This window comes from Melospiza georgiana, chromosome 2 (genome assembly GCF_028018845.1).
Source record: "Melospiza georgiana isolate bMelGeo1 chromosome 2, bMelGeo1.pri, whole genome shotgun sequence".
Lineage (NCBI taxonomy): Eukaryota > Metazoa > Chordata > Aves > Passeriformes > Passerellidae > Melospiza > Melospiza georgiana.
Genome location: NC_080431.1, coordinates 106963829 through 106990824, shown reverse-complemented (window position 1 = coordinate 106990824; position 26996 = coordinate 106963829). Strand labels below are relative to the sequence as shown.

Genomic DNA, 26996 nt, shown 5'->3' with positions numbered 1-26996 from the left:
CAGCAGGCATCAAAACTGACATAATGGGACAGAGTAGCATTTTGCTTGCTGAAATTCATACATATGTTATTATGTGGCTTTGAATTTTGCACAAGCTTGAGGGCTATCTAAGCCTTTCTACATTTTTCCTACTTTGAAAGTCCTTAATGACCATCACAGCAAGAACATCCATTTCAGATCTCAGAAAAGACTGCATCTTTGCCAGCACCTTGCCTGATAGGTTGATGTTTTCAAATTAGAAAGAAACAGCAACTGTAGGGTTGCTCTCACACTTCACTGCAGCACTGGTAATGTTACATTTATCATTTGTCAAGTACATTTACAGACAAAGATCCAAAGGCAGAGGTTTGACCTGTGGTGAAGGACAACCACCAGCAACCTAGCTATAAATGGGTATCACATTATTCCATGTGGGGTGTCAAATGACTGTTGTAGCTGTAATGTTGGAAAGAGGTGGTTGTGGAGAAGGTCACTGGTTTTTACACAATGTTATGTGGGTAGAAAGATAATACCTAACTTTTACAGTCCTCTGGTAATGTGGGTCTTGCTGCCCCTCATTTTAAAAGCAGTGACAAAGTATTGGTGCATCCAAAGTTAAAGATGCAGGATTTCTGGACCTTTAACTTTGCTCATTTCACTAGAGCATATGGCTTCTCCCAGTCCTTTCCTTGGGGCTTCCTTCAGCAGTTTCCATTTGAACATGGCACAAGCTTCACTTTTCTTCCTGTGAAGCCTGCTGAACTCAAAGCTAAGCTCAGAGACAGATTCCTACAAAGTTTTCTATGACTTGTTTTCCATCAGGATTTATTTAATGAGAAACGGTCCCACTGTGATTTTGAGCTTTGTTGGCAAATTTACCTTTTAGAGTGTTGTTTACGTAAAAAAAAAAAAAGCAGGAAGTGGAGGCCCAGAGAGGCTGAGGGGTCTCCATCTTTGGAAATCCAACTGGAGATGGCCCTGAGCAACCTGCAGTTGACTGTGTTGGGAGGAGGGGGTTTGGATTAGGTGATATCAAGTGGTTTTCCTGCCTCGACCATTTTGTGATACCTGAAGATATTGAGCACTCTGTGATTGTGCTCACAAAGCATGCTGTTCTTTGATTGCTTTCAAAGCATTGTCCATCACCCCTGTAATATCACAGCCCTTGAAATCTCCACTTAAGAGTGGGATTGGTTTACCTTAGCATGTAAAGGATCCCACCTGAAGTGTCTTAAAATACCATACTTGGCCTCTGGCTGCAGCTCCAGAAAGAGAAAGTTGTCTCATTGTTACACAGTTGTATCTGCCAGCTCCAAGCAGAACTCTTAGATGCATTAGAATGCCTCAATGCCTCAAAAATTGCTAAGCTAATAACTAAGTGCTTAATAGATTTACCTAGTATAGTCACTCCTGATCATGCTAATTTTACTGAATGTGGAGCCATTTTGCTCATACTTCTATATTTTAGTTTGCAGTGATGATTTAACTCATAAATTCAAAGGCTTCACTGTGATGAATGAAACGGAGCGATACGAAGCCCTCAGACACTGTCGTTACGTGGATGAGGTCATCAGAGATGCACCCTGGACACTGACACCTGAGTTCCTTGAAAAACATAAGGTACATTTGTTCCCTTATCTCTCCCTTCCCATTTGTAGACTGACAGTTGAGAATGAGCAAGTCTGAAATCCTACTAGGGTGAGCAAATTATTTTATTCAGTTAATTCCAGTCACTGAAATTAGGTACCTAGCATTCCTTGCCTCCGTCTCTGTCAGAAAATATGATGTTTATTTTGCCTTTTTTTCTCAATATGCTGAGATGATTTCTCTACTGGGATTTTTGAAAGATAAAATAACACTGAAAAAATTACTGATAAATTGACTTTCAGAAAAGGAGAGGGTATACCAGGAAAGTTGTTACTTTGTGACTGAAGTCCTAAATTAAAGGCGTGTTTCTTATTAATGGCAATAGGTGCAATATGTAAAAATACCATGTGCCCTCTAAAAGGCAGGATAGAGTGTTTTACATGCTATTGATTGCCTTGCAACACATATGAATCTTAACAAAAGCATAATTAAGTAGGATGTATTTTAGTGTCTACATCACTGGGTGACAGAAGGACAGCATGACAGTACTAGGTGTACATGTATATATGCACAGCTCTAAGGACCCAGAATCAATTATCCGGCCTCCATGGTTTTGAAAGCCAAGGCTTCACCACTTGCTTTTGCACTATGAATAAAAGCAGGAGCCTGTGTCTTGGGTTTTGTACTGCACATCACACTGAGCCAATCAGAGTGATGTGGTAGTGGAAGTGCTTTTGGAGAGAAGATTTCTGGTTTTTTATAATTGATCATACAACACAGCAGTTGCTGGCCCAAATCTAGTACAATACACTAGGTGATGGCTTTAGGATGAGAATGTCAAAAGCAAGTTAGCTGAAGTCAAGAAAAAGATAGCAATCCCCCAGTGAACCAAAATTTGGTGATGGTGATGTAATTCTTCTGTTCCCTGGCAGATTGACTTCGTAGCACACGATGACATCCCCTACTCTTCCGCTGGATCGGATGACGTATACAAACACATCAAAGAGGCAGGTAAGGGCAACTTCACATTTTTAGCACCTTCCTTTTTAGCCTCAGCTGAAATTCTTATACTGCCTTTTAACCAGAACTTCTGGGAGAGAAGCAGTAGAGGTAATACCACATTGTCTTACACCCTCACCCTAATGGTAGGTACTGCTGAGTGGAGCAGAAAGAAAACCTCAGAGGACATCCTTGGCTGAATTCCTGCCATAACCCCAAGGAAACCATTCAGATCTAGCACAAAACAGACCCATCTGCATTTTTAAAACAGCTTTATAGTGCTTCACTAAGAATTTTGAATGGATGAAAATGAGTTCAGTTCCCACAGCAGCCCAGCCAACTTTAGTCAGTTCTTGATAACCACAAACTGACACCTCCTTGGTATATCCCAGTCCTGAATATGGGCAAGCACAGGCAACCTTCAGAGCCATTAGGATCCACTTGCACTGAGGTTTCTTTTCATTACACTGGCAGAGGGTTTATATCAGTATCAGAGTAATTAATTTCCATTACCATTTAGCAGTTTGGTTGACTGCCATATTATACTGAAAATGAAGATGCTGAACTTATTAGGAATTTGTGTCTTTTCAGTTCAAGGAAGATGAATTAAATTTGAGGAGATAACATTAAGCCACTGCTTGCCAGTAGTACCTATCCTAACAGTGGAAGGAGGAGGAACAAACCACATCCTTCTTCTGCTGCTCCCTGGAGATGCTGCTTTGAGCCCTGGCAAATCCAGCCTCTCTGTTCTGCATAGACATGTATATTGGAAGCTTGAAAAAATTCCAGAGCAATCTGCCTGAGGGTATTATGCCATGCAAAGTGACCTCAAACTATACTATGACAGCTATAGAGCAGCTATTGACCTGAGCTGAGGGAATAAGCTTTTTATAGCAGCACTTCTTGATCTTTTTCCACTTGTGAACCTCCCTGTGGTTATCAGACTCACAGCCCTCCTTTGGGAATGGCTGTTCCATAGTTTCAGAGCCAACACCAGCTTCCTTCAGTAGGCAGTGAAAAAAGGCCCCTCTGGTAAGAATGGGTCACCAAGAGACATACTGCACATGTGCTGGACAGGCAGCTATTTTACTTTTCTTCTGTAAGGTGCTGAGTGCACAGGACAGCACAACAGGAACTCTTGGTGTCACTGGATCATTACCAGACTTGGTGTGAGAGTGCCCAAACCTGGCACTCCCTTCTCTGCTGTCACTGAGCACAGGCACAGTGCACACACAACCCCATGAGAAACTCAAAGGTGGCAGAAGAGAGTGCAGGCTTGCAGCTTCAGGGAGCTGTGGTCCAATGTGTCTGTCACCACAAGATACCAGAGGAGCATCTTGGGAATAATGTTAACTTACTTGTGATGAGTTTTGAGACCTAGTGCTGTAATAGTCCCTAATGCTCCAGAGCAGCATTATTACAATAATGAATTTCCCCTTTCTCCCAGAGGTTTTGTTTGAAATAGACCATTTGCACATTTTTCTGTAGTTCCAGTACTCCCATTTTCCCACATCAGGTTGTTGGAGAGCAGAAAAGTGGATGAGAACCAGGGAGCTCCTTGGGTAGATTCTCATGGACTCCCAATTCCCCACTACCTTCAGTGGATGGGAGGGCATATGGGCAGTGGTCAGCTGGGTGACAGTGCAATGACTGAAGTTGTGCACATCTGTGAGCAATTAGCTTGGAAAACATGGATCAGTCCAGCACATGGAGCAGATGAAAGCAAAGTCAGTGACTAAGGGTAATGTCCACCTACAGTTCCACTTTCAGCTTAAGAAAGGTGGGGTTTGGATTTTGTCCATGTATTTGTGTAACTCTAATCTATAAAGGTTTCTGGCTCAAAGTGGGTTTCATTGCTTCCAAAAATAGTTTCCTGAGTGACTGGTGGAAGCCTGAAAAGCAACAGTCAGGGAAACATGTCTGCTCATGATTATCATGATTAAAATAATCTGGTTTTTTAGCAGAGTATTAATTAGAGATCAGAAGGAAAAAATATCACCTAGCATTTAGTCACAAGAGGCTGCTAAGCTTCTTGATTCGTTCTCTGAGTCTTTTTCCAGCCCTGTAAAATTAAGTACCAATACCTGCTTACTTTAAGTGAACATGTGAGGATTAATTTGCCAGGAGCTATAACACCATTTTAAGACAAAGCACTGCTTTCTTTTCCCAAACCATCGCCAGTCTTCTCCCTCTCTTTCATCAGCAGCTTCACGTTGCAATTACGTATAAGTGAGAGTAGTAATTTTTTTTGTAGCTCTAAATAACTACTAAACCAAGGTGTGCCTGAACTCTGCTACTATTGCATTTGTGAATTGCATTAACAGTTTAGGTGCTCCTGCTTTGGTGGGGAGCTGTTAGAAAGCCACATATATCTCAGTTGTGTTGAGGAAAACATGAGCAGTATTGATAAATGGCCAGTTTTCTTAGGGACTGATTTGTCAGAGCAGGGAGGATAGTTATGCAGCCACTGGCATGGCTGGATGGGCATGGAACACTACACTTCACACACATGACACTTCATCTTTCTGATACAAACCACTGGCACCTCCAGGGTGTTTTCCAGTCACTGTAATACATCTTTTTCCTGGCTTTTGTCAAGGCCAGAGGCTAGTCTGTTCTACTCAGCAGAACAGAGACTGTCAGGTGATGCAGCACAGAAGTGGAAATAAAGGAAAGGAGCAAACTTCCCTGCTCCTTTATATAACATTAAATAAGGGCTGTGCTTGTGGAAAGAACTGCTCAGTGAATTGGCCCCAGCTGTGAATTTTGGCCTTCCTGGCTCAGGAGCCCCTGCCAGTCTAATAACTTCCACATCACAGCTGACAGTGTACAGAGGGCAATTTTTAGTCTTTCTAAAGACTTGAGAGAAAAATGAGTAGTATAGCAACCTTGTCTTCCCCAAACTCACACAGAAACAACAGGAGAGAACTCAGAATGAGGCAGAATTGCAAACCTCTTACCTTTGTCAGGCATTTTGATGCTCCTCCTCAGCTATCTGCCACAGTGGCTGGTCCTGCCAAGCTTTATCAGCAGGCTCTCTTTTCCCACTTTGCTCAGGAATGTTTGTACCTACGCAGAGAACCGAAGGCATCTCCACGTCGGACATCATCACGCGCATCGTGCGCGACTACGACGTGTACGCGCGGCGCAACCTGCAGCGAGGCTACACCGCCAAGGAGCTCAACGTCAGCTTCATCAATGTGAGTGCCTCATCACCTCTGCTCCTCAAACACTCTCTGCTAGCACCCTCCATGCAAAGGAAAGGTTAAGAAATTACATCTTCCTCATGCTGCTTTTAAAAGAGCTGGAAAGAATTTAAAAGACACTGGTAAGCTGAGGGTAGTTTTAATTGCTCCTATTAATTAGCAGCTTAGTTTTCATCTTACACTTTTAACAAAGCTGCTGCTCCCCTTTCTTCCTTGAGCTGTAGGTGACAATGACACACTAGGAAGGAGCCCACCCTCCCACCAGAAGCTGCTCAACCATTCACCCAAGACATGATTTCTTTCTATATTCCTATTCCAAGAAGGCAGCACAGAGAGCATGGATTTTGAGATCCAAAGTTTCTCTACAATGTGATAGGATTAAAAAAACCAACAAAACAAAAATGCTTAAATTACTAGGGAAAGCTAAAATGGTTTTCAAAAGACAAGGAAATATGCTAAGAAGCTAGTACATAAATGATGCTGCTGTAGAGCTCAGAAACCACAATGGCAGGAGAGCCATGTGGTGGCTCAGATTATTCATCTTCCACATACAGACCTGAGAAGTAAACACTTTATAGAAATTAGACTTTACCTTCCTTCATTTTCTGTTTCAAGTCTTGACTTAAGACCTCAAGATAACCCACATAACTGAAAACTCTGTTGTGATCTCTGAGATGGCTCACAGCAGGACTTCCCACCTCCCTCCCTGGAGCCTGGAAACCCCCTTGTGAACGACTGAATTGTGTCATTTCATTAGAGTTTATCTCTTTCTTATTTTGAAGTCTGAAGATAAACCCCAGATCACAGGGCATAAATATTTATTTCACTGTGCTTTTTTTGAAAGTCTTCTACACCTTTAAAAAATCTTGCTTGTAAGTACTCCACTCAGAAGGATCACTGTTGCAAATATCCATTAAAATAAGGCATGTTGGATGCCTTGAAGATTCTCAAATTTATCCTTGAGCAGCTGTGAGGTTAAGATACTGTTGTATAAGTCATGGTTGCCCCCATCTCAGACACTGATGTCTCCTAAATAATCTCCTAGCATGATTGTTTAGTTTGCAGTAATTTAAATGCAGAAGTACTGATTTGTACTGGGGACTGTTCATCTCAAAATGAAACCCCCAGGATTTCACAAGAGCACTGGTCTTGTTTGCAGAAGGGCACTGGTTTCCTCATTAAAGGGCTGATCACCCTTTAGGTACAGAGGAAGTGAGGTTTCTTTGGACCTTGGGGATTTTGTTTGTGCTTGTGGCTTGCAAAGACAGTTCCTCTGGTGATTTGTGAGCTAGAATAAACCCCACTTCAGTGCTTGTTTTTTTTTAAATAAATCCAAGTGGCCATTAAATGGAGGTAACAGAAAATTAAAAGCCAATAGTGATCTGTGCTTCTACACAGACCACCACACCTTCAAGAGCACAGCCTTGCTTATTTGCTTGTATGAAAAATTTGTGGAGCATTTCAAGACAAAAGCTCTTTATTCCTGAAGTATTTCAGAAGCTTTTTCCTGGAGCTCCCTAATATTATCTTCTCTCTCTCTTTTTTTCTGTGTGACTTAGCAATTAGGAGTTCTCTCCTTTCTGTGAAGTTTGCTGGCCACAAGCCATTGGCCTACACACATCTCTGTTGCAGCCAGAAGCTCCTGTATTAGCCAGGCTCAGAATTTATGAGAGTTTTCCTTCTGCTCTGCAGAAATCCACCCAAGGAGACATTTTAGTCCAAGTAGACATCCAGGCTGGCAAGTCAGCAGCATTTGCTAGGAAACATAGGGAGATTTACCTTTTGCCTACTCCTAAGTTTGAGCTGTTAATTTCCCACTCATATCCTTCACAAGATTCTTATAAATTTCAAAGTACATTCAGTTTGAAAATACAGAAAGATTCATGTAGCAGATTAAACACAGTAATCACACAAGAAACCTTTTCAATATGTACCTTCTGCATTTCATTCCACAAATGTTAAACTTGCATTTATAAAAATAAAGTGGGAATAGCTAACCAAGGCCATATGTATTAGGATGCATTAGTGCAATTTTTTTTCTTCTTCTCAGCTGTGTGTGGCTAATTACTTCTGAGTTTTTCATTAATCTTTGACACTTTTAAAACAGGAGAAGAAATATCGCTTTCAAAACCAAGTGGACAAAATGAAAGAAAAAGTCAAGAATGTGGAGGAAAAGTCAAAAGAATTCGTTTACAAGGTGGAAGAGAAGAGCCATGACCTCATTCAGAAATGGGAAGAAAAGTCCAGGGAATTTATTGGCAACTTTTTAGAGCTGTTTGGACCTGATGGAGCTTGGGTAGGTATTCTGCCATCGCAGGAAGTCTGAGTGTTTTTATTTCTCCTCTCTAACACAGGTGAAGAGCAGATACTTTTGCTGCAGACTTTGTCTCAAAAGGCAGCACAGCAGGGTAGTGGCAAACCTGGCTGCTGAAGCCATTTAGCAGGATTTGCTTCTTCTGGCTGTTGCTTGTTTGGGATATCTGTATTTTGTGAAGGTGTGATGATGAATTTAATACTGCATTCAGCAGAGCTGCATCACAGCACCACACAAGCAAACAGGCCAATACAGTCTGTTCGCCCTGTTAGCATTAAATGGAACCACTCCTACATCAGGGATCTTCAGTGGAGGTAGTGAGGAAAAACAGGACCATTGGAAAGGCTTTCAGTAGTTCTCTTCCTGGTCTGTATGCAGCAGTAGATTATAATTTTCTAACTTCAAAAACTACTGATAAAAATTCCAAGAAGTTATTTTACTTGTCGAGTTCAGGCTCATCTAACTGACAGCAGGGAAGGTTCAGGTGGGACTGTAGCACTTCTAAAGCTCTTCTTGGTATGTTGGTATGTATTCAAATGGCTGCCTTCAGAGAGCCATTTACTAAAGCTGTAAGTGCCTTGGAAAGGCAGTTCAGAATTTGCAACAGCATCTTTCAGGAGAGAAACCTGCTCAGACCAAACTCATGCACTGAGTGGTGAGCTGGTGACACTTCAGAGCCCCAAAAGAGTCCTGGCCCCCATCTGTCAGTTCTGATAGCTTGCCAAACCTCAAGAAGCTTTGTTTGCTTGTATGACTTTTCTTTGCTGCATTGAAAGCACTAACAAAGCTGAAATTGAATGTAGAGTTTGTCTGTGTTGGGATGAAAGCCCAGACCCTCCAGTGCAGGCACCATCTCAGACACTGCTCTGGTTGCAAACTCTGAGTGAAAAAGGCACCTTCTGCTGGAAGGAACTCAGCAGGGATTTTGTTTGTAAACAAGCACATAGAAGAGTCACAAAGCTTTTGTGAATTAAGTAGCTCCCATCAGTGCTGTGTCACCCCTCAGTGCTACCAAGTCAAGCAGTGCCTGCCTCCTACTGGAGTTCTCATCTTTGCACTGACTTGCCATGTTGATTACCACTCAGTTGAGAAAAACCCAAAATTAGGCTGTGAAGGCTTCAGGACAGAGACTGTCATCATACAGGTACTTCTGTTACCCAAAGGCAGTGATCACTGACCAACACAGGCCCCAGCCACACCAGCAGTGAGCTTAGAACAGATTGTTCATTGGCACTGGCATGTTCCTGGGGGAGGGCAAGAAGGCAGCTCTTCTGATGAAAGGCCCAGGTTTACCTGCATTGTCCACATCCACATGAAGATTCCTCTGAGAGTTGTTGCCCATAGAGCTTGGTGTGTGTTCCCCATGTGAGATGGGCCTTTGGCCGTATGTGCTGGATAACCAAAGCTGATGCTAACAGAGTATGTGGAATTCACAGGAGGTGAGATGAGTTTAGCTGTGCAGAGACAGGGAAGGAGTTCAAAAGCATTGATCCTATTTCCTGGCTCTGCCCACTCAACAGTGCATGCTAATGGCATTTTTAAAAACCTTTGCTGATAAAACATTTTACCAAATTGAATTAAGGAAAAGGTGCTCTGCATATGTCTTTTAAAATTAGAAACTTGCTTGTTTCCTGAGCAAGTGTTTGACCACAGAGTAGGAAGTCTGGCACAATCACAGGGACCTTTGCTAAGAACAAGAGGAGTGAAATCTCTTCACAGTGTTGTAGGAAAAGCATCAGTGACAGCAAGCTGAGAGGTGGTGTAGCTTTTTTAAAATCAGTTTGAGCCTTGGCAACAGGAAAGACTTTAAAAAAAATGATAACTTACTATTAGTGTCAAAACTGTTATTAATGCTAATTTGCCTTATCACTGTTAGTTAGCAGTTGCTTTTAATGTTGACATTAAAAGTACAGGAATCGTTATGGGCATGCTGGATTCCTAGATCAGTAATTTGCATGCCATTAATATGCTATTATTATTTCACAAATAATTATTATAATATACTTTATGCTAGCATCAATTTTCTAAAAGTAAGGGCTATGTAACCCACAGAAAAATGCCTGCTCGTGAAAGAGGTCAAGATGTCAGTTTTCAGATGTCTGGATGTCTGTAATTCATTGGCAATTTTGCCCACCTGTGCAATCTCCCTGTGCATATGTTTTCTGCAAGAGAGTCAGAGAGGTCAGAAACAATGATTAGTGTGGCATGAAACTTGTCTGTGATGTGAGACAGGACCACCACACAGTCTGGCACACAGGGCCTGATGGCAGAGACGCCACTCCAGGGTGCAGGAATCCATTCCAGCTGCTCTCAGACATGTACACCAGGCACCTACAGCTGAGGGCAGAGGAGAGAAAGCACAGCTCACAGGGCAGGGTTTCTGTGCCAGACATTCGCAAATGTCCCTTCAGACATTCATAAGTGTCCCTTCAAGGGGCTGGCTTCCCCCTGCTCAGCACACAGGGATGCTTGGGGAAGGTTACCTTCCAAACAGCTGACACACCTCAGACATCATCAGGGGCTCAGGTAAGACAGGTTGCAGCTGGAACCTGGGGATGGTGTTTAGGCCACACCACCTGTCTGCAGCTTGGACCTAAAGTGGCCTTGGAACAATCAGCAGCTCAAAAGGGGACACCCAGCTGGCACTTGCTTTGTAAAGCAAAGGGGTATCAACATCCAGGCAGTAAAATTCAGAAACAGGCAAAATATTTATTCCCAGTAGCGAGTTTGCCAAAAACAAACCCTGAACTGGTTGGGTGTACCTGAACTTGCTTGAGTCAAGGCTTTGAAATCATTTCCCTATCTGGAAATCCTACCTACCTGAATTGGTAAAGGACCACAGTGCATCCAGCCTTGTCTCACCCTCCAGCACTCCTAGGAAGCCATTAACACTTGTTCTACTTCTTCAGCACCCAATGGCCCAAGGAGCTCCTTGCCTGCAAAGGGCATGGCTTACTGACCCTGCTAGGGCACAGCTGGAGAGAAAGGTGTTCTGAGGCAGGTGAGTGACACCACCTCCTCCTCCTGCAGAGCTGTGCTTTTAGCCAGCAGCCTGCCGGTTCCAGCTCTAATGCAGGAGGCAACGTGGAGGGGCTGGGCCTTGCCCTGCTCAAGGTGTGAGTGCATCAGTTTGTTCAGCAACAAACTCTTCACTGAAGGCCTGGGAAGCAGGTGTCCTACAGCCTGGCTGAGGAACTTAGCAGGAAGGTGGGATTCTCCTTTCCAGACCTGGCCTCTTCACTAAGGCACAGTCACGTACTCCACATGGGATGGTGCAGGCCAAGCCAGCCTGGGGCACTTGGATGTCCTCCAGCACTGCCACCACATCACCACAAAGCGCTGCTGTGCCACTGAGTCATTAGAAGAACAACTGTTTGACAACAGAAGGCAATCAAAGTATTTTGAGTGGCCAGGAAAAATATATTTCGTATCAAACGTGGGGTTCTTTTTTTGTTGGGAATTTTCTTCAGTGAGAGGGTGAAAGAAGCCAACAGAACCTCACGTTTCTGTGATCTCAAGAGAAATTTTCGACCCCTACCACTGAATTATAAACAGGCTCTGGAGCTTTGCCAGCTCTGGTGACATCCTTGCTGCTCTCAGCTGCAGAAATCCTCCCCCATCCAAATGCTTCCTGGCACCATTTATCAGGAGCAACCACCATCTGCTAATTATTGAGATTTTAGAAGTCTTGACTAATTTGGACCTAGCAGTAGTGCAGGGTAGGTAACACACCATGGGGTTTTTGCTCAAGAGCCTTGAGAAGTAGCTCCAGGCAGGAACTGTTCTGCCACTCTGCACTGCAGTGAAATGCAGGCTCTAAGTCAATAAAGGCTAATGTGATGAAGATGTAAATTAGGAGAGGGAGCTCACAGAGGAACAGCTAAGTTCAGTATTTGTGCTTGATTTTTAAGCCCTGGGATTTAGCAAACACCCAGAAACCTGAGGGGTAAACCAGCATCTGCCTCTCTGCTGGCAGGGAATACTGAGTTTCAAAGAGGAGGAGAAAGAGCAAGATGAGCACCCAGATACTGTCAGCACAGGGCAGAGTCACTGCAGAGGGAAGGGGAATAGGAACAGGATGAAAATTGGGCAACTGCAAGCTGGATCTCAGCTAAAACAGGCAAAGCCACACATTCTGCACAAGAATTTTCCTCTCAGACCTGAGTGGTAACTTAACTTTGTCGGGGCTGGATCTTCCTTTCAGCCGAGCATCGCCTGTGACTCAACTGCCGGTCCTGCAGCCAAGGTTGAGGCCTCTTACCCCCCATGCCCAGGAGGAGCAGCAGGGCACTCGGATTTGGCACTCCCCATGTGAAGCCTGCAGCAGCTGCACAGCACACACCACGTCTTCCATAACCCAGCGTGACGCAAGGCCACATTGCTGCTAAAGAGTAGAGGCACTTGCCTTAGTGTAGCAGATTGCTTGGCTGCAGAGGTGGCTCTTCCACCCCACCAACTCTGGCAGGCCTCCACTGAGCTTTCAAAAGCAAAAGTGATAATAAAACTCCAAGCAAAACATAGAGCCTGCAAGTGTTTTCTCTTTTCAACAGACACCCAAATTGTGACATTCCCAACCTCAGTTTATGGGTTTGGGTCGTGCCTGCTCCGGGCAGCTGGGGAAGTGGCTGCCAGCACCTGGCAGGCACTAGGCTGTCTCCCTTAAGAAGGGACGGAGGAACAAAGGCTGGGAAAGCCAAGAAGCTCAGGAGGAGAGGGCTGGTCCTTCCCAACATTCTAGAAGGAAAAGGCTGTGGGAACTGGAATATTGGGTGTTCAGGCAGAAAAGTGACCTTTGGAGATGAGAGTGTGACCAATACGTGCAAAACCCACAAAGGGAGTGCCCCGTGTGTGGCTCAGGCCAGTACACACGGTGTTCCCACACTGGGGGTGGCCCAGCTGAGGTAAAAGCTTGCATGCCAGGACCAGGTTATCATAAGCACAGCAGAGCAAACCAGCCACGCTCCGGGGCTCTGGCTCCCTGCTCGCTCCCCGGTGAGAGGCACAGTGCAGCCCCTGCCTGCCCCAGCCTCCCCTCTGTGCAGTACTCACAGAGCATCTTCTCACTTTGCTTTTGCAGAAGCAGATGTTCCAGGAACGAAGCGGCCGAATGCTCCAGGCTTTTTCTCCCCGGCAGAGCCCCAACAGCAGTCCTACGCGAGGCCGCTCGCCGTCCCGCTCGCCATCTCCACCCTGGGTCATCAATAAGACCTCCCCTCCCTCTTCTCCAAAAGCTGCCTCTGCCTCCCTCAGCAGCATGAGCGAGGGAGATGAGGATGAAAAATAAAATATATATTTTTTTAACCATGAGACAGAAGAACAAGCTATGAACTCAACCACCGGATGGGGAGTAGCGTGAGGAACACCAGGGGTATCTCTGGCAGCAGGGATCGTGCTCTGGGAGATGTCAAAAATGAACTGGAGCACAGCAAGGGAGATCTCAGGAAGAGCTTATCCCATCCCCACTCCCTCACGGTGCTGGAGGCCCAGCCAGCAGCACTTGCCAGGCACAGCCCCAGGGACTGGCAGAAAACCACACCCATGTGCAATTCCTGCCCCTGTCCTGCTGCTTTCCAGCTGCTGCTCCAGGCACCGAGGGGGGCTGGCAGGAGCAGCCCAGCTGGCTCCTGATCCAGACCCAGCACACAGGGAAGTGCTGGCTGCAGCCTGCAGAGAGAGAAGATGCAGTTGTACCCTGCTGACCTTGAGCTCTTCTGGCACATGAAGGAATGGCATTGCTGCAGCAAATACGTTGAGAAACTGGGAATAAAGTTGGGGGTTTTTTTCTTTTGAATAACATCTACCCCAGAGCCCAAATCATGCACTGAAATGAAGAGATCTCCAGGCGAGTTGGTGGAAATCCATTTAACATATTCAGTGCTGCTTGTTGACCAAGCCTCTGTGTGGGGTGTAAGGAGTTGGGCTTTTTGCTTTATCAGATCACTCTCCATGTTCCTAGTGCCTGAACAGCTGCCTAATCACTTCTGGTTTGCTCCCTGGCTTTGCACTTTGAAGGAAAGAAAGTAAATGAAAAGACAGCCATAGCTGGAATGTGGTGGTGTAGGAAATAAGACAGTTTGAAGATGCTGATGGTTTTTACTGATGAATTACAAAATATCCCAAGGCCTTTGGACGTGGCCTCCTAGGAAAACCTGCTGCTCCCAGCTATGTATCAGCAAATGACAAGCAAACAGTGCTGTTGTCACATGGCATTCAGCCAGTACAAACTTCTCATCAAACTCCAAACAAGATGTGTTCACAGACACGCTGCCCCTGCAGAGGATCCCAAGGTTATTCCTCTACACTAATATGGAGAAAAAAAAAGAAAAAAAAAGAACAAAGAAACTTTTTGAACAGGATTAGGCACAACTGTTTTCTTTCTCTGTCCATGACAGGTGTACAGCCTCAAGCAGAAACACAGGTGAAGCTCTCAGTGCTGATCTTCCTAGCTGGCAAAGCCAGTCCTGCCTGACACCTGGTTCCAGGTTCAGTCCCTCAGCTGACATCTGCTGGGGTGGCTGCAGGAGCTGGCAGGATTCCTGAGCCCTGGGGCTGCCTCACAGCTGCAGGAAACCCCCAGCACTGTGCCACTGATGGGGCTGTGCCACTGAGGCCACCTGGCTCCCCAGCTTGCCTGGCACAGCTGCCTCAGCGCACAGGCGCTTTGGAGGCGCCCCAGCCCAGCAGCAGCTTTGGTGCCAGGCCAGCAGGTGACAGCTGCCACTGTCCCTGTCTCACAGGCAGCCTGGGCAGGGGGCTGCAGCCACAGCAGCACTCCTGCAGGACACGCTGGCTGCTGGGGGCAGCAGCAGTCAGCATTTGCTGGATCCCTGCACAGGCAGCACAGGAAATGCTGGAGGAGGGAGGGCTCCATGTCTCTCTTGGGAAAAAGCTGAGGGACCGAGATGCCCAAGCACGTGAGGTGGCTGTGCTTGCTGGCAGCAGCACCGCTGGCTGCTGTCCTTACCTCCCTGGGTGACCTGCTCGGTAGGTAGGCACCTTTCCAGATACTCTCCTGGGCAGGTAAATTACAGACCTTGGTACCAGGCACCAAATTAGCCCCCCACTCTGCTCACTCCCTACAGCTTTCATCCCTCCTCCACTACGAGGTGAGTGATTTTTCTTTGGCAGCGTTTTGCCAGACACTTCTCAGACCACCACAAGACCAAGTACAACATCTCATGCACTTTGTCCTCTGGAGTCAAGTTAGTTCCTTCACAGCTGCAAAAACAGGTGAGCAGGAAATAGGGTGGAATGTGCAAAGGGACAGCCACAGATATTTCAGCTGCCACCAGCTGTGTGCCTGATGGGACGATGCAATTAAGACCTTTCTCAGCCTTAGGCAACCTGTTACTGTAATTTCATACCTGGGATGCACTTGTCAGTTTTTCTGATCCTTTGCAAGTCTTAAGTCTTCCCATCACAAACCACTCCTCCGCCACAGGAACTGTCTGCTCCTACTGGTGCTGTTGATAGACGAGCCATATCCACATGCAATGGAGGTGGGCAAGGATTTGTTGTTCTTGGCTTTTCCCATTGTTTCTTGTTCATTTTAATTTCCTAGCAGTTCCTGTTCAGCAGCCCTTGCTCAGTGGGTTAAGTGGAGACAGCACCACGACTTGTACATGGGAAGTAGAGAAAAACTCACCGGTGACCTGTTCTTAACATAATGTTTCTCAGGGTCACAGGTGGCTACCCAGCAACAAAGCCATATTCTGTACCAGGTGTCTTGTTTGCATTTAGGATATCACTAAGCTGAAGCCTTTGCCCTGCTGGTACATTCATGTGCTGTCTCCTGCAAACCAGACCCTCATGGTGTCTGGACACGTGGAAGACAATTTTGCACTTCTGAGTCATGGTTGGGTTTTCCTTTTCACAAGTATTGCTTTCATTTAGTCCTATTTATCAGGCAAGCTCCACATGAACAATAAAGTGTATGACAGACACAGCTGCCTCTCCCCTTCATTTTACAGCATCTTTGGACAGCTGAACACAACCTGCAGAGGAAACCCCAGTGGTGGCACAGTGACTGTCATCCCCATCCTTGGTAGCCCAGGGCTTTAGGCCCCCACAAAGCCACGAGAGCAGCTCTGCCAACATGTCCAAAAGGCTGCTGCTTGTTCTGCTGCTCTCTGCACTAACAGGATCACCTCTCCTTGCCTTTACCTTGCAGCCAGAAAAGTGTGGGGGAAGGTGAGGAAGTGCTTGCCCCAGCTGGGAAAGTGCAGCATTAGACAGCAGCAGTCTGATACCTTCTTTACCCTGCCCCAGCACAGTGGAATCAGGAGTCAGTATTTTAATTCTCACTTCAAAGTGGAAGCAAGAAATGGTGCTTTTGCAGCCATTCTGGTTCCACTGCTGACAACTATCCCCAGCAGCAAGAGTTGCTCTCATGGGTGCCAAGATGATGTATGGCTGTGCCAGATGGAAAATGGCAGCAGCAAACATGAGCCACAGGGACAAATCCTCAAATCCTGACACTGGCTTTTGGACTTTCTCTTCCCTGAACCAAGTCAGTCTGGTGTACAGATATTCCTGCTTTGCTCTCTCCCATTTGTCCTTTCTGTGAGAAGTCAGTACCTGCAGCAGCTCTAAAGATTATTTATTCAACAGTCCTGCCTCAGGCAGGGAGAAGCTGAAACAGCAAATGGAGGCTCAGGACTTCCTGGCCAAGACATTTTTAATTACAGAATAAGCAAATTTCAAAGTCATTGAGCATAGGAGAGAAGCTATTTAATGGCACAGAGTCTACACCAAAAAGCTCCCACATAATCCAAGGCTCCCTGTGTCACCTGAGATGGATTTGGGTCTGTTTCCAGCAGTGCCTTGGTAGCACTTGGGAGATGTGTAAGAACATCCTTGGGATCAAGCTTACAGTGTGCAGCCCAGCCCAGGGGGAGCCTTGTTCTGGTTCATGGCAAATCCTTCAGGAGCAAGGCAGTCCCTGAACCAACACCAGGCCTGTCAGCCCAGGAGGAAGGAAGGAAGGTTTGATGCTACATTTGCTTGTAAAAGGGTACCAAACCACCATGGAAAGTCTCCCTGACCTTCTTGTAAAACAGAGCTGAAAGTGAGGCAGAAAATGGAGCCAGGGCTTTGCCTCTTGCATGGAGACCCTTTCAAGTATCAAACCATCTTAAGAACTCCTCTTCTGACTGGATTTTGACAAGAGCTCACTTTCCTCTCACAACACAGTGTGTATTCCACAAGCACACATGCACACATGCACACACAGGTGTTCTCTGCCCTTTTCTTTCCAAAGGGAAGGCCCTTTCCTGGTATAAGGAAGGGCAGCATTAACATTTCTAATCCAAATGGAAATCAAGGCCACTGCCTCATGGCTCTTCCTGAGGGGAGAAGGGACAGACACAGACTGAAATAAAAACAACTGAAAGCCTTTGGACAGGCACTTCCACTGTGCCAAGTGGGGAATGTGGGACTGAGACTCCAGCAGACCCTGAGGTGCTCCCCAGGACGAGCATTTTCATTTCAAAACTAACACGTTCTCCCAGCAGAATGCAGCAGGTTCCTGTCTTACACAATTCCTCACATGTGGCACCTGAGCTCCCCTGCCCCAGCAGGGATTCATGGCCAGGTCAAACAGCTCTTTCACACCTGGTATCTCCATCTCCTTTTAGATGCTCTCTTCAACAGCATCAATCTCTGCTTCAACAAGGAATGGGAAGTTCTGGGCCAGGTGAAGCAGTTTTGCCTTTTACATAAACACAATTTAATTTTTTTAATGTTTAACAGGATTAATGAAGACAAAAATGTTCCATTATCTCAGAACAATTATTCCTGTGCCTAAGCACGTGACAGCAGGAACACTGAAAGGGAAAATCCTCCCTGGTGGCACCAACCAGGCTGCATGTGCACATCCAGTCTCACACGTATTTCACATTCTAGAAACAGCTTTGATAGAATAAATTATGTCCTCTTCAGCACATTTTGTGGTATTTTTTTTACCATATTCCTGTGATTCTCTAATCATATTTTTCTACAAGCACTGGTTTTCCATAAAATAAAGTGACAGTGAACTGTAAAGGCATCATCTGTCCAGTGAGAGCAGATTAATTATAACCTGCTCTTTACAAGTGACCAGTTCTGATTACCAGCAGGGGATATTTTAATGTTCTGCACATCATTCTGGGCTCCAGCTTTTTCATTTCAAAACCAACACATTAACCAGTAGGGATCCAGTTACTCTGCTACTTGGCCATACTTAAGACAGTTTATATCATCATCAGTTCAACAGTTAATGAGCTTCATTTTTACCAGTGTCCTGAGCTTGCACTTCCATGGTATGTCATTAAAAGCCAAATGCCAAAACAAAATGGGAAACTATCCCTAGGAGGAAATTTTCATTTGTTCCACTCATCCCCCCTTGGTTATCTAAAAGGCCTCTCACAAATGAGTGTATTTATTCTAGAAAAGAACCAACCTAACATTTTAAATATTCATATTGTTCACATGCAAACAAAACTGCATAAAGCCATATCCTGTGTAAGAATTAACAAAATGCCCCCAGAATAGCTGGTTCCAAATTAAATATAATTCAAACAGTATCACAAATCTTGGGTGGCTTGTTGTAATTTCCTTTCTCCTCCTCAAGATAACCTTTTCTTCAAATGACCCCACAGCACAGCAACAGAGAGAACATGTTAGAAAACCCACAAGCTCACAGTCTGTATATTTTAAAGAAAGGGGGAAAGAAATAATGCTCTGAGGTCAAACACCTCTATTCTGACACCTTTAAACTTCCACCTGGGGAAGTCAAATCAATTTGTCCTTAAGAATGTAGAGCTAAACGACACAGGAGCTAACTAAAACCCAGCCATTATGCAATGAGTGGTGGTGGTACCATGCCATCAGCAGAACTGACTCTGGCCATTCTGACCTGAATGAAATTGTACCCACAGAGAACTACCCAAGTCATCTTCTTGCATGTTTTACTCAACTGTTTACCAAGAACCCAAAGCTGAGATGCATTATGTGTTTTAGCACTAACAGCAAGACAAAATGCATTTCAAAAGAGCAGAATAAAGCATAAGTCCACTCTTCACCCATCCCAAATGGCTATTTGTGAAATCATTTATGAGTGGCAGCCTTGTCCATTATAACCTGCAGGACCCAGGGGTTTTACACAGGCAGCTCTCAAGTGCTGCCTCACACTGACCCTGACACCCATTCACTGAAGGACACCCAGCTCTGAAAACCAAGAAGGAAGATTTGTTTCCCTGGGAGGAAAACTTAACCTTTAGTGCAACAACAGAGAGAAATCACCCCACAGCTGTGACTCACACAGAGCCACCTTCCTTTACCTCAGTGCAAACCTGACCGTGCCTTGAGTGCTGAGCCTCCAACCACCCCAAGCATCCCATTTCAAGCATTCCAGCCCACAAAGAGATTTATTAACCAAATAATAATTTATTGACCACCTGGATCAGGCAAGGGAGGTGCTCGGGGCAGCCATGCACACCCACAGGCCTGGCTCTGCCAGGACAGCTCATGGCACAACGTTCAGCATCAGCTCCCACAACCACAAGCACTTCAATGAATCTCCTCTGAAAGTTTCCAAATACCAAAACAGTCACCATGGGACCTTGAAAACGGGAAGAACTGAAGCTTTCTTCTGAAAATGATCTTTTAAATCAGTGTATTGCAGGTATCTGCACATTTATTAATTTCAGGAAAAGAATCCACAGTGGCAGATCAAAATGGAAAATGGGTTTACAGTGTTCAAGTGCTGGCTCCAGCTGCACTGCCTTTGGACTAGGAGACATGAGGGGAGCAGCTTGGGCCAAAGAAACACAAAAATTAAGCAAGTCACTAGGACAGAAAAGGACTTTGGGATTGCTGTGGCACCATTTCTAAAGGCTGCTGCTCCTAGACAACACACAGCAGGCATTATTTACTACACTCCTTGTAACTCCCAGAGAAGACAGCACAAAAGCTTCAAGTAAAAACAGCCTCGGAGTTAGATCATGAATATAAACTGATCTGACATTTTAAAAACGTTTATTTTTTCTTATCAAGCATGCCTGACATGTTTTATATGTCTCACTTCATTTAAAAACTGTCTACTGCAAGACTTCTTTCCACTGAAAACAACAAATTAAAGTACTTAGTAAGTCTACAGCCATCTAAAAAAGGCATGAATTGTATAACAAGAAACAGATCCCTTATTACAAATTGTTCTCCCACATATGCCTGTGTCCTAAAGCCATAAATCTTCATTATATTGCTGCTGCAACTGTTTGCTTTATCTTCTACAGGCAGCAACTGTCAAATATGCAGTACATGCTGACACATTTGCAATTTTGAGCTACTTAATTAACTACTCAGCTCCTGTGAATACTCTGTCATGGCAAATGGTAAGCAGTGAGAAAGTACAACACGCAGATTTCTTCTCAGCTGAAGTTTTAAAATAAATTCTTAATCTGAAAGAAAATTATGTCAGTTCTAGCAAAATCCTGGCCATCTGGAGCCTCATTTATTACTTAAGAAAGCTAACGAGCCAAGTAAGATGGGTCCCCAAGCATTTTCCTGCTCTGGAACTGCTTGGTAACAAACTTTGGGTTTTTTCATTTTCTTGACTAACTTATGAATGCATATAAAACGTCATAGAATGCTGAAGAAATTTCAAGGTAGAAGCTTTGGGTGTTATATATGTTTCTAACAGCTATTTTGGCTGTGAAGAACAATCTGAGAATTAGCTTTTGGGAGGTTTATATAGCAGAAAAACACCCAAACCCCAAAGCTGCTCATATGCTAAAATTCCTCTTGAGCTCCCAAGTGAGTGAGCTGTCTGAGGGTGCTCATCTGTAGGCATGTGAGAAACTGACCTCAGACTGCCCAATCACAAACTGAGCTCCTTATGGTGTGAAACCAAACCAGGCCCTTAAAAATGTCAACATGTAGTTTTTATGTAATTTTATTTGTCAGCCATGGAAAGAAAAAAGGAAATTAAGAGTATACACAAGTCAAATACACAGATAACAGACTAGAAACAAGACAAGTATCATAAGATCCAAAAATAAATTTAAAATATCACCAAGTAATCTCATGAAAAAAATACCTTCTCACCCCTCCATTACAGGTTTAGTAGATTCAAATGATGCCACTTCAGAGGAAAGGCACCACAGGACCCCTTTCCCTCATGCCTGCCAGGTGCAGCACAGAGCAGCTCACCAGGAAGAGCTGTCCTGTACCTGACCCTGGGGACAAAGGGATTTAACTTCCACCCTCATGACAAACTCACCACAGCCAGTACAGGGCCAGCACTGTCCAGGGCAGGTGAGGCAGCTGCAGCTCCCTGAGGACAATCCCTGCCCACAGCACCCAGGGCACTGCCTGGAGCCTGCTCTGCCTGATGGCACCTGCACAGGGTGGGGATTTCAAAGGATTGTGTCCAACACCTCTTGGCAGTTTCAGTTCAAAGGAAAAGTTCAATGAAGCAATTAACACCAGGACAATGTCAGAATTATCACACACTCATCAATCCTTCTAGTACCACATGAAAACCCCTCCAGATTTAAGAAGCAAACAAGTTCACTATGCTGATTTCTGAGGACTTTTAAGGCAACATAATGCTTCAATTAAAGCACATGAACTTTAAATTTTCTTATTTATTTTTAATTAGAAAGCCACTTCAATTACACAAATCTTCATTGTTTCAAATTGATATCAACAACCTGAGTCCTGATCCTGAGAACATTCGAGTGGCATCCCTCTCATACACTGTTGACTTGTGCAAGTATTTGCAAGACTCAGCCCTGAAGTCACTGCACAATTTATAGCTACATTCCTCATTTGTGAACAAACTCAACCTCTGAAGTCACTAACACATTGTTCTGTCATGTGCCACCATATTCTCTCAACTTCAGCAAAAACACATTTACATATGTGAATCCATAGACAGGTGTGAAGCCAGGAAGAAGCAAGGAAGAGAAAGCACAGCAACCTGGAACCAAGCAAGGAAAGGGACCACTGTACAATGGGGATGTTATCCTCAAGATAAATACTAACACTGAACACTGAGGCTGTTTTCTACAGAATTATTTCCATGAATCTTGACCATGTTTGCAGCACCTCACACACAAGGATCCAGAGGTACCCATGAATAAGGTGAGGAAGGAGGAAACCTCTTCCATGTCAGTGAGGTCAAGGTATCACCTTAAATACAATGTCTGGGTGGAGCTGAGCAGGAGATTGCACTAAAGATCACTCTTGCTCACTTCTTGGAGAAAGCGAGCAGCTCTTTCAAAGCAAATGCTTCTGAGGACAAAAAAAAACAATACTACCCAGTTGTAGCAGTAAATGCAGCCTTTCATGGCCAAAAAGTAGCCTGAGTTTTCCAAGAACACTGTAATTAATATCCATGTTCTTTAAGCATGTGCCAATGGACCTGCTTTGAACACTGCCCAGGAGGTAGCACAGACTGCAGCAGGACAAAGATTTCTCTGTGCTCTCCTAGGTCATCATAGTCAATTACACAGGCAAAGATTGCACCTGAGTTGCAAAAGAAGCAGTTTGGTTATCTTCTGAATTTTTCTCTGAAAGACCCCATGTTGCCTTGAAACAAAGCCTAGAAAAGCAGGGAGCATATGTACATTACTTGGAGACACTTCTATTGATATTAAACTAGGCAGAGGATTAATAAAATTACATTCAAGACACATACACCAGAAAAATGCACAATGGACAAAAAGTAAACTATTTGTTACACTATGACATACAGAAATTGTTTGTAAATTCTCAGGAAGAATCAAGGAGCAAACATCTCTCATTTAGTTTGTTAATCATAAACACAACAGGTAAGGAACAATTTCACTGAAAACTTTTTTGTATTTCTGTGTCCTGTAAGTCAAGACGAGCAGGTTGCAATGACATCAGCAGGCCATAACTCTGAAATTCATAAAAATTGTGTATCATCAGAAAGTTTGGAATTAACAGCCCCAAGATATTAAAACATAGTTATTCTAAGAGATTCCAATCAAAGGTGTAAGTAACTGGAAAAAAAAAAATCAGTATCTGTAGTTAAACCAGCCATTTTAAGAACCCACCCATGCTCATTTTTCAGGCACAGCTATTGAAAAACCCTCCCTTAATTGAAGGTCTGCTGTTGCTGCTTCCTAAAACAGTTTTCAGACTAAAACCCCTTTGTAGAAACATGGCCTAAGGACAGTGAGTGGGGAACAACTGATGGCACACCTGGATTGCCACTAAAGCACAGGCTGCCTGGGCAGGGCTGGAGAGAAGAAAAGTTCTCTTGTATTCATTGTAATGCCCCCATAAAGACCTTGGGAAATGGAAAGAAAATTAATTCCTTGTGCTCCAGCTGTTTTGAGGTATTTGTACAAGCTCAGGGTTCTTGGAAATGAGTGCCATTTCAGGGGAGTTCAGTTTTCAGGTACTGGAGCACTCCAGTCCTGCAAGCAGCCAGCTGTTCTTGTGGATCAAGTGACATCGCTCACACAGCACAACACCCTCCACTTCAGCTTCAGTAACTTCAGCTTTTCTTCAGTTTCCATGGTTTACATCCCATGGCCACCATGGAAACGAGTCCAGTGTGTCAGCATCCTTCCTTTGCCTTCTGCTCCCTCTCCTCATCATGGAGAAGGAGACAGCCAAAAACAAGTACCAGGTCAGGATTTATACTTCAAAATGCAATTTCTACGAAAAGCTGAAACTCGAGTTTCTTATGTAGACTACCTCATTCCTTGGAATGTTTTGGGTAATGCTCTATAAGAAAATGACCACATGCAACCGAGGAAATATTAGTTTCATCACAGGTTTCTATCTTTAAGTAAAATCTCCTCTGCAATTACTATGAAACAGACACAACTTGAAATAATTTAAAAAACAGTGTGAAGTTACAGGTGGGGGCAGAAGAGAAATGACTGAATTTTAGTAGATGTGACTTGCAAATGACTGAATTTTAGTAGATGTGACTTGCAAATGACTGAATTTTAGTAGATGTGACTTGCAATTACTATGAAACACACACAACTTGAAATAATTTAAGAAACAGTATGAAGTTACAGGTGGGGGCAGAAGAGAAATGACTGAATTTTAGTAGATGTGACTTGCAACCAGAGTTTCAGTCAAACCATTGCCCTGGTTTCACCACAGCTGTATGGCTTGAATAAGCAGCTGCCTTCTCTGCAGCAGTGCCTGCAAGGTGCTGCTCTGGAGGCCACAGGTGTCACACTCTCACCATGCCCTGCCAGGATCCTCTGGCCAGGCCCCAGCAAGCCCAGTTTGGGATCAGGAGAGCCCCATCAGCCCCCTCCTCCTCCTGCCCCTGGCAGAGGGGGCTCTGGGGGGCTCTGGGGGCAGCACTGCCCAGCTGAGCACGGGGAGAGCCCCAGGGCCTGATCCCACCCCTGTGTGAGGAACAGCCCTGGCAGCTCAGCCCTGGCACACACAGGTCTGCAACTCACTGCAACAGGCAAGGCAAGAACTTCAACTGCTCACAAGTGGGGCTCTATGGAGTTTATTGCTCAAAGCACTTTATAATCCTTCAATGAGATGTGCTATGAAGTGCAAAGTACTATTGTAAAGTCAAACTAAGATTCTTTTTCTTTTTTTAAAATACCTAGGAATTTCTCAGCATTTCCCTAATAAATCAGTTCTTTATAAAAATAAATACTGGGAGGACAAAAGGGACAGTTCCCCCACAATTTTAGTAAACAAATTTCATTTTTCCATGCTAAAATCTCTATTATCTTTCCAAAAAATATCAAAACACTTAAGAGAAATTGAGGGTGCATCAGAGCTGCTTACAACTCATCTTCTTTATTGCCACAGCTAATGTATCACCAGAGCTTCTAAATTTCACAGGTTTTTCTGAAAGGCCATAGTATCAGAAACAGCATTTGGCAAAGACTTTGTGAAGAACAGTTTTCTAATAGTAAGGAATGACCCTTATGATAAATTTAAGGGAAAAATTCTTGGATTTTTTTCATCTTTGATATTTTTTAACTTAAATCAGGTACTGGCCACATTTTGTCCCTCCCATTTCTACTGTATTTCCAGTTTCATGTACTTAGACCAATAACATGTTCCAAAGGCTGGTGTACAACATCTTTATATACACTACAAATTCAGATTACCAGACTGCAGTCAGACATTGAATGTATAAATAACTTTGCAAACTATTTACAGGTTTTAAACTAATCAGGTTTCAAACAACCAACACTCTTAAGGCAAATTCATTTGTATGACTGGCTGTCTGGCCTCTCAGCATTTCTCTCCCCTCCCCAATTCCCCTAAAATGATAAGCAAATAGGAACTTGAATTACCCCCTGCCCCTGTATTGACAGAATTTCTTGTATGAAGAGATGATCTAACTACTTAGGAGCTTTCCTCAAAACAAGGAAAAATGCATAGAAATGCATTTCTGTGTGAAGAAAATCATTAAGCTGCATACCAAGGAGTGGAAGTCCTACCGTCTTATAACAACACAACTTTTGTATGCACATGACAAATGGCTTTGGGAATTTGGAGAAAGCATCAGTTTAAAGCTGCACAACCCTTTTTAGAACTATGCATTTATAAACTCACTAGAGATAAGATCTGAAGAGCTCAAAGGGATTTTCTCTTAGGGGTGACACTGTGCAATACAAATGCTGCATGAAGCACACGTTGAACTATGTCAGAATTTTTCTCTTACACCATATTGCTGTGCAAGATACCATTCACCACTCAGGGGTTCTGCACACCTTGCCAATCCTTACATTGGGATAAGAATTGGCCACTTCAAATAGTATCTTTTTGTTACAACATTGTGTTCCTAAGTGCAATCACAGTGCAATCCCTTTTGTCAATGCACGACTGAAGCAACCAAGCATATTCTGGTGAAGTACACAGGATTCACATACCAAACGTGCTCAGCGCCTTCCTGCAAGTCCCAACCATCACTTTGTTCTTAGTATTTTTCAATGCCCTGATCAGGTCTTTGTTTGGAAGTAATTAGCTACTGTGGTTTGAAGGATTTTGGAACAAAGCAGAGACTTTATACTGAATGCAGAGGTTATCTCCAACAGAGACAAAAGGTGGCAAATTATCGATTGGCTTTGTATTTAGAAGCATCCCTTGGTTCACTGCTGGGATTGCTCCAGTCATCTGCTTCAGGGGTGGTCTTGTAGTGCCGCCATGCTGACTTATTAAAAACAGGAAGTCTTTCAAATGATTCACTTGAAAGGGCCTGTGGAAAAACAAAAGCAAGGTTAGGCATCCCTGGAGATACAGAGCAAGGTGGTACTCTGGGAGTTCTACAGTTACAACTTCTGCAGCCAGCAAGTGTCACAGTGTTACATGTCACAGCATGACTTTGAAAATACTTGAGCTGTGACTATCAGCTCTAGCTATACTCAAAGTCCCAGTCAAAGTTAAAAGAAAATAATAGCATTGAAAAATACTTCCCTTCTTTCCAGGGAGTGGTGTCTACAGAGATGACAAGAAATAGATTTTTGGTCAGAAACATTTTAGTGAGATTTGTCACTGCCATAAAGCAGAGAGCCACTCCAACACTTCCCCTCTGCCAGCACACTGACCTGCTCAGTGCCCTGGGCCACCTTTTTTCTCTGAGAAAGGCCAGACAGTTTTCCTACACACACACATGCAGAGGATCAAACCCATCAGAAGCAGAGGAGTCCACAACTCGCTATATTCAGCAGGGCACAGTGACAGTGCAAAGCCAACAACCTACACACCTACACACCTATACACTTTTCAACTCCCTGATGGAATTCAAGCAGTGTCAACCTTTAGCCCCTGAGCAGCCTGGGCTGTCTCAAAAAATGCCAACAGGATCAATACAGTCTATTGCATCAAGAACTGCATGGAACAGAACATATTTACTACTCAGGAGCTGGCCAATAGCCTTGTCATTTCTATTGTGACAAAAC

The 26996-nt window shown here is 44.2% G+C and overlaps 2 protein-coding genes across 4 annotated transcripts in view; one reads left to right on the top strand and one right to left on the bottom strand.

Moving 5' to 3' along the window:
- Positions 1-16034, top strand: part of PCYT1B (phosphate cytidylyltransferase 1B, choline) — a 40913-nt gene extending 24879 nt beyond the window's left edge. For 2 of the 3 annotated variants that reach the window (XM_058019091.1, XM_058019089.1), the window contains exons 4-8: positions 1448-1599; positions 2499-2577; positions 5623-5765; positions 7879-8067; positions 13163-16034. In XM_058019091.1, coding sequence (XP_057875074.1) covers positions 1448-1599; positions 2499-2577; positions 5623-5765; positions 7879-8067; positions 13163-13369 — 770 coding nt within the window. In that variant the 3' untranslated portion in view covers positions 13370-16034. Of the gene's footprint in view, positions 1-1447; positions 1600-2498; positions 2578-5622; positions 5766-7878; positions 8068-12289; positions 12612-13162 lie in introns of those variants that run through there. The other variant, XM_058019090.1, reaches the window with a different exon arrangement.
- A 4966-nt stretch (positions 16035-21000) lies between these two features.
- The window catches only part of PDK3 (pyruvate dehydrogenase kinase 3), a 54810-nt gene continuing 48814 nt past the window's right edge, over positions 21001-26996 (bottom strand). Inside the window, exon 11 of the mRNA XM_058019087.1 lies at positions 21001-26293. Within this exon, the coding sequence (XP_057875070.1) occupies positions 26150-26293 (144 nt within the window). The 3' untranslated portion in view covers positions 21001-26149. The remainder of the gene's footprint in view (positions 26294-26996) is intronic.